A 12,422-nucleotide genomic window follows, 5' to 3' on the forward strand; every position below is an offset into this window, starting at 1 on the left:
CCCCTGGAGCACCCCTGGGTTCCATGGCTCAGCCCAAACCCTGGGACAGGCTCCCCCAGCCCCTGGAGCAGAGCCCCCGGCTCTGAGCAGCCACAGCAGAGGGCAGGGCTGCCCTGGAACAGGCCCCACGTTGCCCAGGGAAGATGCATTGCCATTGTCCCCATCACTCTGAATAATGGCCACCCTAACAAGGTCATCCCAACAGTTTCAATATCCTGGCACACTGCAGTGTTTCTACATTTTAATGTCACTGAAAACCAAACAGGCAGGCATTTGGTGACAAGCACACCCGAGTGCCCCTCAGTAAAGGGGGTGGACCCACTGATCATTTCTGGGTGATGGCCAGGTGGGTTTTACTGTGTCTTCTGTGGATCATGCACTATTTGGGTCTGCCCCTTTGGGCAGTCTCTGAAAACACAGAGAAATTAATATAAATTAGCTATTAATGAGATGTTCAATGAGAGAAAAAGGAAGCAGCAAACCAGGGTGACCAGAAGCAGCAGGGTTAAAACTTCGCAAAACAACACATCTGTCTGAAATACAGAGAAGTGCCATGGCACAGGTTATAAATGCTGAAAGATCCTGAGTTCACTGAAGACAAAGCACAATGAAGACTTTCCTATGTGTAAAGATGTGACCTCTGGCTTGGAAAAAACATCAGCTGCTGGCAGCTGAGACATGTCTCTGTCTAATCGATTCTGTGTACATCCAGCAGCAGACATTTAATATATATTAACATGTTTTCACTCTTTAGACTGAGCAGCTGCTCTCAGTCACCTGCTGAGATGAAATCCAGGGCTCAGCCTGAAGTCAGCTTTGGATGGTTGTGTGTGTTGCCACCACCTCAAATTTACCTTGGAAAGGCTTTCCTGGGGTCAAGGTACCCCAAAGTGTTGTGAACACACCCAGGTGCTCAGAGAACACACAGGCAACGATTAGCTGCCTTCAAGACACACAAGATAAATTACTGCCACATCACAGCATTAGTCCCAGGGGACCCACAGGGTACTAAATTAAGCTGCTTGCATTGTAGCAGACTAAAAATAGTGCAGAACACACAGCTCCCAGCCTCTCACCTTCAGCAGCAGCGTCAGGCTGCACTGCTCACCTCAGCACACTCTGCACTGTCCAGGATCCACTGGACATCCTGAATTTAGCACCTGTGCTCTGCTTACCTTTTACACCACCAGCACAAGCCACATTTGCCTAGAGTGGTTCATTAAGAAGGCAACGTCTCTATGCTAATGATCCAAGTCCTCAATGAAACAACAAAAAAAAAAGTCAAAGAAAACCTTGCCATTCACTCCACAGGTACTCCCATTCAGAATATGGAATTTGATGACAATTCCACACTGACTTTTACCATGTGGACTGCTTGCTTTTAGAAAGCCTTTAAGCCACGACCTTTCCACAGTGGGAAATTATTCAGTAGTAGCATTCTGCAATTATTACATTCCCACCTAACAGAGTAAAGCACCTGAAAGGAAGAAGTTTCAGAGACATTTCAGTTTCTCACACAATATAGAGAGTTGTAATTATAGCTTTACATCCATTTGAGATGATTAATAAGTAATTCAAAAAGCTGATACTTTTGTTATTATCTGTACTAATGCCTATGTACCTAGTATTTTCAATTTCTCAAGGAATTCAGAAACTTAATAGCATGATTGTTAACTTTTAATCCTTTAGATAGCTTTTGAATGTCTCTTTCTCCAAAGAACCTTTATTCATGTAGGTAACAGAAGTATCCCTGCTCTACTATAACTGACAGAAATTCTTGCAACAGCAGCTATTCTGTCCAAAGCAGCCTGGAACAGCATTACAGGTGAAGCAACTATCACTCAGAGAAATGGTCCATGTCAACAGCAGATGACATTTTTTTGGGTTTTTTGGTCAGCAATAAGAAAGGAAAAAACAGTTTTGCACATAAAACATAAAATCCATGGAGAGGGCATCATTTTTCTACAAACACAGAATCACTGCAGGTCAGCACAGTGAGCAAGTGGAACCAGGCCATGAATCAGACACATTTTGTCAGTTTATGCTTCTGCAGTAAAAAAATCCACATTCTATTTCTTTTGATAGAAAGTAGATTTAGGAGGAAGTGCAGGATGTGCTAACCATGGTTCTGCTGAAAGATGCAGGGGGCAGCTCTTTAATGCAGCCTTGAAAAAATTCTTTTACAAGTAAGACCATCAATTTTGCTTATAACCACAGCTTTGTTTACAGTGGGGTTTTATTTATTTAAGCAAATACATTGTTATTCCCAGAACTCTGCTGGAAGTTTTCAGCAGAGTGAAATATTGGTGCATAATCCATTTAATAGGCAGCACCAACTGTCCTGGTAAGTAGCTGGTCTGCTCTCCATCCCTTCCTCCAGACTTTTATTCTTCCCCTACTTCACTGAAGTCACAAATTCCCAGGCAGTGTTCAGCTGAAGAATCTGCACTGGAACCTCAGCTGGAGTTCCCTTGACCAACACTGAGGAAGCTGCCAGAAAATGGATCCACAGCTCCAAACACATCAGAAGAAAAAAGGAATTGTTTCAAAACCATTCTGCACAGAGCCACTGAACACAGACCCAGAACTGAGCCCCAACTCATCATCAGTGAATTTCATGTGCATTTACAGATATCAATTCCTGCATGGGAGAGAGAAGCCACACTTGAGGAGAATTGCCACAGTGAATAATCCTAACAGCTCACTGAACAAAGGATTGCTGTCAAACCCACAGAAGAATTTAATCATATCATCACAGACTTGTTTGGGGTGGAGGGACCTTAAGGATCATCTTGTTCCAAGCCGTGCCACGGACAGGGACACCTTCCACTAGGGTTGCTCAGAGCTCCATCCAAACTAGCCTTGAACACTTCATGTTGAGAGTAACTAGATTCACATTAAACAGATTTTTAGGATATCTAACCTAAATTCCCATGAAAAACGTAGTTGCATACTTGAAGAGGAGCATCTTTTACAGGTTTTTCTTTCTGTTTTGACATTAGAGAAAGCATTCTTCTCAGTCTAATCTCTTTATTTATTCATACAGAAGGGGCTTTATTCCAGGAATATAGATTTCTATTTGTTTAAAAACAAACAAACCCCATTTCTTCTTGCAGTTCAACAGATTCTTTTTTCAATTCAACTTCCGAATTTCTTTTTCATCGAATTCATAGAAAAAAAATACTCTGTAAGAGCATTATAGATCAAGACTACTTCATGAATGTATTCATATTTCATGCTAATTAGTCTTTGTACACAATCCCTGTCTCTGCAGTGCCAGTACATGTGTCTCTGTCCTCAGCTCCTCATTAAGTGCTGGGCTTTATTTGAGCACTGCATCACCGAGCCTCGATCAGACAGTTGGGGATGCAGAGCTGCCTTTCTTCCCCTGCTGGATTTCAGCAAGCTCATACACACAAAGCTCCAGCTCCTTAAAAAAATGAGGCATGGAGGAGGTACAGAAGGTACCAACTTCTACCAGAGTTATCTCACAGTGGGCTGGAATTCCAGACTCCTGCAATGTGTGGGTAAGGAACATTTGTCTGCGTGTCTCCAGCAGTGATTCTCACACTTCCCTAATGGGAACCTCCAACACCTTAAAGGCTGGAAAAAACCCACTGGACCAATTTCCTTTGGAAAACTGGTTGGAAAAAACCCTCTGCACCAATTCCCTTTGTAGGAAAAACCTTCAAGAGTTCACCTTCCCTTGGTTTTTCTTTACAGTCACAACTGCTGTTCCATCTTTCCTCTTCAAGACATTCATTTTCATATTCTGAGAGTTGAGGTATAACAAATTAATACAAGAACTCTGTAAGCAACCACCTAAAATATAACACATTACTAAGACAACTCAGTCACAACATGGTTATAAATACATAGAAGAGGTTTTTTTAGACAATGCATGTCTGTCCCCACTCCGATTCTATTTAAATTCTCTTCAAATTCTTCCAGTGAAGTTTTCTGACAAAATTACTAATTGAAACTTGCAGAAAATCTGAGCAGCGGGGGCTTTGTTACTAATATTTTGCAGAAGTTTTTCAGTGCCAAAGATTGCTTATCCAAAAGCTGGCCTTGCAGCAGGCACACACACACACAGGAGAGCCCCTCCAGTCCCAGTTTGCCTCGTGGCACTGACAGGGCAGGTGGATGATCAGTTTGCACCTGCAGAACTCCTCCAGTCACTCCTGAACCAGCAGGATTCCTCATTTCAGGTCCTCACTCCTCACGTCTCCAGTAGGGAGCTCTCACCTGTCCCAGTGATGTTCCAAAAGGGTTAAGCACTGCCAATTAAAGTAAAACTGAAGGAATGGCCTCACATTAGAGCATCTGACCTGGATTCAGAACAGACAGAATGCTGATTCTGAAATGAATTTCTCCAGGAATTGTGGGGAATACATTATGCTGTACCTCCAAGCAATCCATGAATAATGATAGCAGCCTTCAAATAGCCCAGACCTCAAACTACTTCCCACCTGTCTCCTCATCTGAATACAATTTAATTCACAGGCTGTTTGTATTCCATTTTCTGAAGGTGCAATTATTGCAGTTCTTTCTGTAATGCTGATTAAGACAAGGTCCAAACTTCTCCCTCAGAACCCTCTTATGGAACAATGCTCTGAAAAAACTCTAACTCTGCTGCAGATGTAAAGAAAGCAAGCTCCAGGAGCAAAGTGGAGAGAGGAAAACTGCATCCATCTGACCCATCCCTCTTGATTTTCCCCCTTAGAAATCTAGCACAAAGTTGTAAAAGCAGAGTCCTAAGAGACACAATCAAAGTGTGCCACACTGAGACCTGCAGTGAAATTCCTGCCTCTGTCCAACCCTAAAGCATGAGCATTCTGAAAGTGTCATTTATAAAAGATTTTACAGGAAAAGAAGACAATAAACAAAAATAGCACAACTGACACTGAGCCTAACTTCTGAAAAAGTCTAAATAGATTTTATTTTTAATCTGGGATATTCTTCATTCACTGTCACAAGATGACAGCAACTACAGTTAGTAGGTCACACCAACAGGACACATTTTACATAGTATTAAATTATGTTTTCTTAGACTCCATATTACAAACTACCTTTGACATAGAAATTAAGTTATTGAAAGGTGTGTGCATTAAAATGCCATTTTATTAAGAACTAATATTTACAATCTTTACCTCCTAATTGGAATTTTTGCTTTCTTTTAGACCCCTGTGAACACTATACTCATATCAGTCCTTTTGACCCATGATGAATGAAATGGGTTCTGATGCTCTTGAAATAAGACTTGGACTCTAAAATAACCCTAAGATCATTTTAGAATTTAAAAAACATACTTTAAATGTATCAAAATACAGAGATATACATATATAAATCTATGCTATGGTAATAATTTTAGGCAGCAGTTTGTTCAAACCATGCAAAGCTTTTTTCACCCTTGAGTTTGAGAGTTTACCTACTGGATAAATCCAGTGAAGAAAAGGAAAGTGAAAAATTGTAAACTAATAACTCACTCCTCCTTTATGGTACCTGAATTTATTCTGTTGCTGAAAAACAACGATTTCAAATACATCCAGAGATGAAAACAAACCAATCTGCTGCACTTCTGGGTGAAACAGATATGAAGACTGATGACCTAGGTGTGCAACCCAAGGAAATGAAATGGCTCTGCCACACAGCCCTGGCTGACCCTGCACTGCAAAGCTGATCCTGCTCTGCTTTGGATTCCCCCCGTGCAGGGGAGCCTGGGGAGGGAAGGGAACCAAACCAACCCTGAACCAGCAGCAGCCCAAGGGAGCCACCTGCAGTTTGCAATCCTGAAGCAAATTCATGGTGAGTTCAGAGGTTTTTCTTCCTTTTTCTGTTGACAAAGCAGCGTAGGTAGCTGAGCTAGTGCAGCATAGCTGTGCTTAACACCAGAATTTCTGCATTCAGCTGAGTCCTGCTGCCTCACACCTACAAGTGCAGCTGGCTTAGAGGGAAGCTGGCCACAGCTGGATCCACTGAAAGCTTGCAAATGCTGGAGTTCTCTGATGAATTGGATTTGGGCTTCTCAGCATAGCAAATTCAAAGCCATTTTCTAAAAGTACTAATTGCTGCTCCTTGTAAATACAAAGCCCCAAATGCAAATGAATGCAAAGAGTTTTCTTTCAAGTTTAATGGTGCACTGACCTATCAAATATTCTTTACATACATTATATATACATTATACACATTATTTATATACATTTTCATTATATGCATTATACACATAAAATCAAAACCTGAACATTTTGTCCATGTTTTGTTCAATTACAGCTTACATGGAAATTTGTCTTTTCTCTTGTCCCTTCCCACTCAAACTCCCAAAATGTGAAAAACACCACTCAGCTATTAAGATCTTACTTCAGTTTTGAAAACATATGAAAATGATTGTTGAATTGTATTTTAAAAGTCTAATTGTAAAGCAACAGAACCCTGATGGAGAAGTTTTCCCTTGAGGCAAGTTGGATGGATAATGAATTCTGTATTGGAACAATCCCAGTAGTTACAGACTATTATGTACTAATTACTACCTTTACAGACCTACTGTACACATAATTAATTTCTTCAGAGCACTACTATCATTCTTGACTGGCAAAATACACAACCTAAATTACAAGAGGCAGAAATTAACATGATCCTTTAGGGAGAAGGCATTAACTTGCTTTGCAGTGTTTTGCAATTAGACCATCAATCAAACAGTGAGAAATGATTTGGATAGCAGCAGGCCCAGCACTGAGTATTGTCACAGTCCTGAGGATGGCATGTGTCACAACCTGGCTGCAGAGCCACAGCACTGCAGCTTCACCTGCCCCTGTTAGGAGACACTTCTGCCTTCAATTCTACGTGGATTTAACATCCCAGAAATTAAATAGGAGCTTTCTGACATCATATTCCAGCAAGCACTGAAGACCTGACAGTGCTGCTGGTGCTCTCCCTTCTGCTGGTGGCCAGAGAGAAAATTTCCTATCAGCTAAGGGACAAAAGCAAAGCTTGGTAAAAGATTGCTTGCCACAAAATGACCTGCTGAAATGATCTCAAAGATTTAAGTAGGCTCTTGACAAGAACACTAGTATTTTAAACTGTTAATTTCAGTTGTTGGGGGTTTTAGGACCTTCTACAGAATTAAATCATACACACCCCCAAGTCCATCAAAAAGCAGTAGCCCATGTTTCCTGAGATGTATAACTACACTGGATTAATAATATAATATGCAAAAAATTATTGTTCAACTTCACAACAATATTTCTCCCCAGAAGTCCTTCAGCTCTGGCTGCATTCCTCTCAAACAGACAGCACTCAAACAGCAAGGAGCTGACAGCTTAGTGACAGCCCACATTAAATCATTTTTGGAGTATCCTAAACCAAAACTATGCTACATGAGAAAAATACACCAATTGTTTTTCTCATTGTACCAAAGAATCATGAATAGAATTCAGAGGTGTAATCAAATTTCAGTGCTGCAACTTACAGGGAATCACAAATTTTTAATAAATGTGCACATTAGCATTTCTTTTACTTCAGTTACCATTCCCACTGGCATTCCAAAATTCCACAGAATACAAGACAGTAAACACTAAGTCATCCAAACTGCTTTTGGCAATTGTCAGTTTGCTTCCACTCATCCCTTTGTTTGTTTAACATGCTGACTGTGCTCCTGAGAGAATATCACATGCATTTCTATTTGGCTTTTTATCACTCTCCTGTAATGCACTCAGAGACCATCTCATGAAATGGGACTAAAGCAAGAGGGAAATCTGATCCCAGATGATGCCTGAAATAAATATTTGGGACATCATGGAGCTGCTTAAGGTCAAAGGGGAGGAAGAACAGTGAACATCATTCTGTGTTTCCCTTTGCAGATGGCAGCTGCAGGAAAAAAGTTGTTTCTGGCCGCAACTCTTTTGGTCTGTGCTGCAACTAAATGCTCCAAGAGTTCTTTTTCACTTCCAGCAGGTTCTCAAGTTTAAAAACCCTTGAACTCAGACAACTCTGCCTTTCTGCAGCAGTCAGCCAAGTAAGGTTTTCCCAACCTGAGTACTGTGCAGCAGCATTTTTAATGTGTATCCTTTGTTATGGCATCTTGTTTTCTACAACCATTAAGTGAGAACCAAACAAGGAACGCTGTCTGCAAGGCCATCAGTACACTAAGCTACTGCAGGAGTTTCTGTTGTTCCTGGTTTTACAACTGTGAAACAATGTCAACAAGAATTTCTTCTCGTTGGAAACTGTCAGCTATGTCAACACTTCAAGAGAGTTTTTTCAGCATTTTTAATGAAGAAGCTTTTCAGGAATTCTCAAACATTTCTTCAGATTTCTGGTGAAAGAAATCAGCTCAAGGCAGAAGCCTGTCCTTTTCATTTAGAAGGGACTCGTGCCATTCTGTCATCTGCTGCTGGGCATTCCTTCCCTTAAAGGTCTTCCTGTCACACCAAAGGAAGTGACCAACTCCACATCATTTTACCCTCCCTGCAGTGCTAGGAACCAAGACTCAATCCAACTGGGCATGGAAAAAATGTTAGATTACTGCAACGGATGCTTTTGAATTACTACATGGAATAACTGAACATTTAGACCAGAAAGTGCTTCCAAGGTGTGTTGCAAAAGGAGAATTCTAATGGTTTAAATTCACTGACTACTGAAAGGAATATGAATCTATCTCATGAAAAACACAGCCACGACCAACTCTTTGAAGAGGTTTCAAAAGGACACAGGAAAAAACCACATTCAGAAATAATTCAAGGAATCTACTCAAGAAATAGTTCATTACAATCCTCTGAGACCTTTCCTGAATTAATCTTTTTTAACACTGTGTTAGTAAAAACTGCTGGTTTTATTCCAGAAATTCTCAGCTAGGAATAATAATGCAAATAAACATGGTTTTAGGATCAGAATTTAAATTTAATTATAATTCCATTAAAAGAAAACTCACATCTGTCTGCAACATACAGTGCACTTTTAAAAGGTATTATTGCAAAAAAGGTTCCTCCCCTCCTGCTGTAAAGTGAAGGGGGAGCAATTCTTGTAATAGACTGTTATGCTTAATATATGTTTTAAATCATCTTCCTGCTATAAAACCATCAAATTAATTCCATGGTATTGCACAAAGCATAAAAGAAACTGCCATTACACAGTTTTAAACTTAATAAAAGCACAATAAAGAGCAAAGTAAGAATGTACCTTTCATTTGGGTTCCAAAGGTAAGTGCCAATTTTGCAAACAGCTCCGGGTCTTCAAATTTATCTTCTTCAGCTTTTACCCAAAAGCTGTTTTCTCCTATTTCTTGAGGCTCGATCTGAAAGAAAAACAGCATCTCCAGAGTCAGTCAGGAGTGTTTTCAACAGCCAAGTTAAAACAAATGCTACAGAACTCAGTGAGAATTGGGCTGAGGAAGCTCAGCCCCGTTCTGGAATGTTCTCTCCTGCTGTTCCTGCAGGTGAGCTGAGCTGCCCTCTGGCCTCAAATGGGCTTTACTGCACTTCTCCCACTCAGCAAGTTCTGCAAACTGAACTAATAACAGCAGCTGGCTTTCAGAGTGGTCCAGCTCTCTCTTGATGACTTCCTAGAGAGCTCCCAAACTCTTCAGCACTCCTTCACCCTGCTGCCTGGGAGCTGCATGCAACAACTCAGCAGGAAATGAACTGGCCAGGGGACACTGCAGAGACTGAGGCTGAGCTCTCTTCTGGCTAAAGGAAGAAAATGTTCTGCAATACAGAAGCTGAAAGAAACCCTGACTCTTCAGGTATGACTCAGAACTGCTGGTCTGTTTTCAAAATACATTCCTCTAACAGCTTTGAACACATTATTACTGTTTATAAACTTGTTTAAATGCCAAATAATTTCCAAAGGCTATTTAACTTCAAGATGATATGCAGGGAATTTAGGAATACTGCATTTGTCAGCCTCACTCCAATTTCCCTGCAACATCCTGGTCCTCCAGCTTTCAGCCCTGCTTCACCAGCAGCTCCAGGGAAGACATTTTAAAAAACTACCTTAATCCAACACTAATGGGGAAGACAGTTACAGCAAAAGGGACTAAATTAAACAGTAAGAATTTTATTCCTCAAATGATGGCTCCTTAAAAGTGATGATCAAACAGACTTTGCACTTTCTCAGTAGGCAGGAGATCTCTGGCTCTGTTCCCAGAGCACTTAGGCAAAGCGTCCATCTGCAGCTCCTTCCCATTGTCACAGCCAGTGCTCACACAGACACTCCAGAAATTATTCCTAAAACTCCCCAATGGAGCTGATCACAATGCAATTGGCAGCAATTACCAATATGTATTAGGAAATAAAAGCTTGCTTTTCTCTGTGCTTACAGGACAGCAGTCTATGTCCCACAGTCACAAAACTCCTGCAGTGATCCTGATCCAGTCCTTTCTGCCCAAGACACTGAATTCCTCCTCCCACAAGGAAGAAGCAAAGTTATCACTTATCTTTTTATGCAATTATTTTATAAGAATTACAGAAAAAGTAAAGATTTCCAAACTGATTTTAAATTTTTTTTTAATTAATACTCTAAAAACATGGCAGGCTATTTTGTATCATTTTAGTTAAATATATTGAAAGCCTGTTTTTAAAATATGGCTGCTAGATACACTTTCAGATTGTTTTAGCACATCTCCAAATATTTTGAAATAATTTGAAATCATTGAAGCATTAATCCTTCTGCCAAAAGAAACTATAAATTGGCACACCATGCATTTCCACACAGGCTCTCTCTCAACCTGCTGGATTCCTCCTCCAAGACTGGTGGGATTATTCTGCTGCTTTGTTACCTCGAAGCCTTTTGACTACTCAGAATTTATATATTCCATGCTGGGTGGCTCCTCTAAAGTCCTTTCATTTGCCTTGATGATTTGGTGATTTTGGTACTTTCCTACACCAAACATCAACATATCTGTCATATTTTAATATCACTAAAAACTGCCAACCACAACTTTAGAATGCAATGATTGAGTCTTGATAACAGCTGCAATTGTCTAACACCCCACTTTTATTTTTTTTATATGGAAGGAGCAGTGGATACACTGATCAAAAAGGGGCTTTAAAACAACACACCCCAGCACACACCTGGATGTTTGTCTCACTTCTGCTGTTAGAGGGACTATCTAACACCCCACTTTTATTTTATTTATATGGAAGGAGCAGTGGCTGGCTACACTGATCAAAAAGGGGTTTTAAAACAACACACCCCAGCACACACCTGGATGTTTGTCTCACTTCTGCTGTTAGAGGGACTGGATACACTGAGAGGCAAGGAATAACTGGGAACTGCTTTAAGGGTTCACTTGCAAATCAGACTTGCTCTTGTGCTTGCTCTTTAGTGCTCAAGTAATGCTTGGATTTTAAGATTGTATTTAATCACATCTCATTTTTAAAATTATCAAGCTGAGACTGGAAGCTCATGATGCCCAAACCTTTCCCTTGAGCAGTCCCATGGCTCCTCCCAGTGGCCACAGCCCTGCTCCAGCACATCACTAAGAATAATAAATATCTGGGATAAATAATCAACAAATAATCAACGTTAAGGCCTGATATCAGCAATCTCTGAACTCATCATTAAATGTCACAAATTTTGGTTTGCTTTGCTAGGTATGTGTGAAAGCTTCCTTAAAACAGTTTGGAGATAGATATATTTATATTTAGATACATATCTTGATGCAAAGCTGCTCTGGATGCTCACTGCAGCTGATACATGCACTGGAAGTAAGCTGGCTTGCTGGGACACTTGGTACAACAATCTCATTTAAAAATCCATCACTGCATCCAAGCCTTTCTGTGCAGTGCAGGAGGGAAGGAACAGCATCCCCACACCTGCTGGCATACCTTGGACCAGTTGATTCTCTTCATTGAGACTTCCAGCTTATACTTCTTCTTCTCCTTCATGCCGTGTGGCAGCGCTGGCACCACGGGGAAGGGAGCAAAGAGAGCCCCTCCCAGAGGGGGTGGCATGGGGGGCCCCCCGAGAGGCGGTGGTGGAGGGACTGCTCCCCCGGGCAGAGGAGGAGGAGGAGGAGGCCCTGCTCCTCCAGGCAGAGGAGGAGGAGGAGGAGGCCCTGCTCCTCCAGGCAGAGGAGGAGGAGGGGGCACACCGGGCAGAGGAGGGGGCGGTGGGATGGCTGCACCCGGCAGGGGAGGGGGAGGTGGAGGGAGGGATGCACCAGGTAATGGAGGAGGGGGAGGAATTGCTGCTCCACCTGGCAGGGGAGGTGGTGGAGGAATTGCTGCTCCACCAGGAAGGGGAGGTGGTGGAGGAATTGCTGTGCCACCAGGTAATGGAGGAGGAGGAGGAATTGTTCCTGCACCAGGGAGGGGAGGAGGAGGAGGGATGGCTCCACCAGGGAGAGAAGGCGCTGGAGATGGTGGGACGTTCTCACTTGGGAGGGCTGGAGGTATTGCTGGGACTTCTGTCAGGCTTGGACC

General features: G+C 41.8%; 1 protein-coding gene across 6 annotated transcripts in view; it reads right to left on the minus strand.

The window, feature by feature from the left end:
- Window positions 1–12,422, minus strand: part of DIAPH2 (diaphanous related formin 2) — a 170,639-nt gene that overhangs the window by 121,112 nt on the left and 37,105 nt on the right. For all 6 annotated transcript variants that reach the window (XM_039722540.1, XM_039722538.1, XM_039722539.1 and 3 more), the window contains 2 exons: window positions 11,826–12,422; window positions 9,178–9,292 (listed from right to left, as the gene is read on the minus strand). In XM_039722540.1, coding sequence (XP_039578474.1) covers window positions 9,178–9,292; window positions 11,826–12,422 — 712 coding nt within the window. The remainder of the gene's footprint in view (window positions 1–9,177; window positions 9,293–11,825) is intronic.

The sequence above is a fragment of the Passer montanus genome, unplaced genomic scaffold (assembly GCF_014805655.1).
Source record: "Passer montanus isolate IOZ18808 unplaced genomic scaffold, ASM1480565v1 scaffold49, whole genome shotgun sequence".
NCBI lineage: Eukaryota > Metazoa > Chordata > Aves > Passeriformes > Passeridae > Passer > Passer montanus.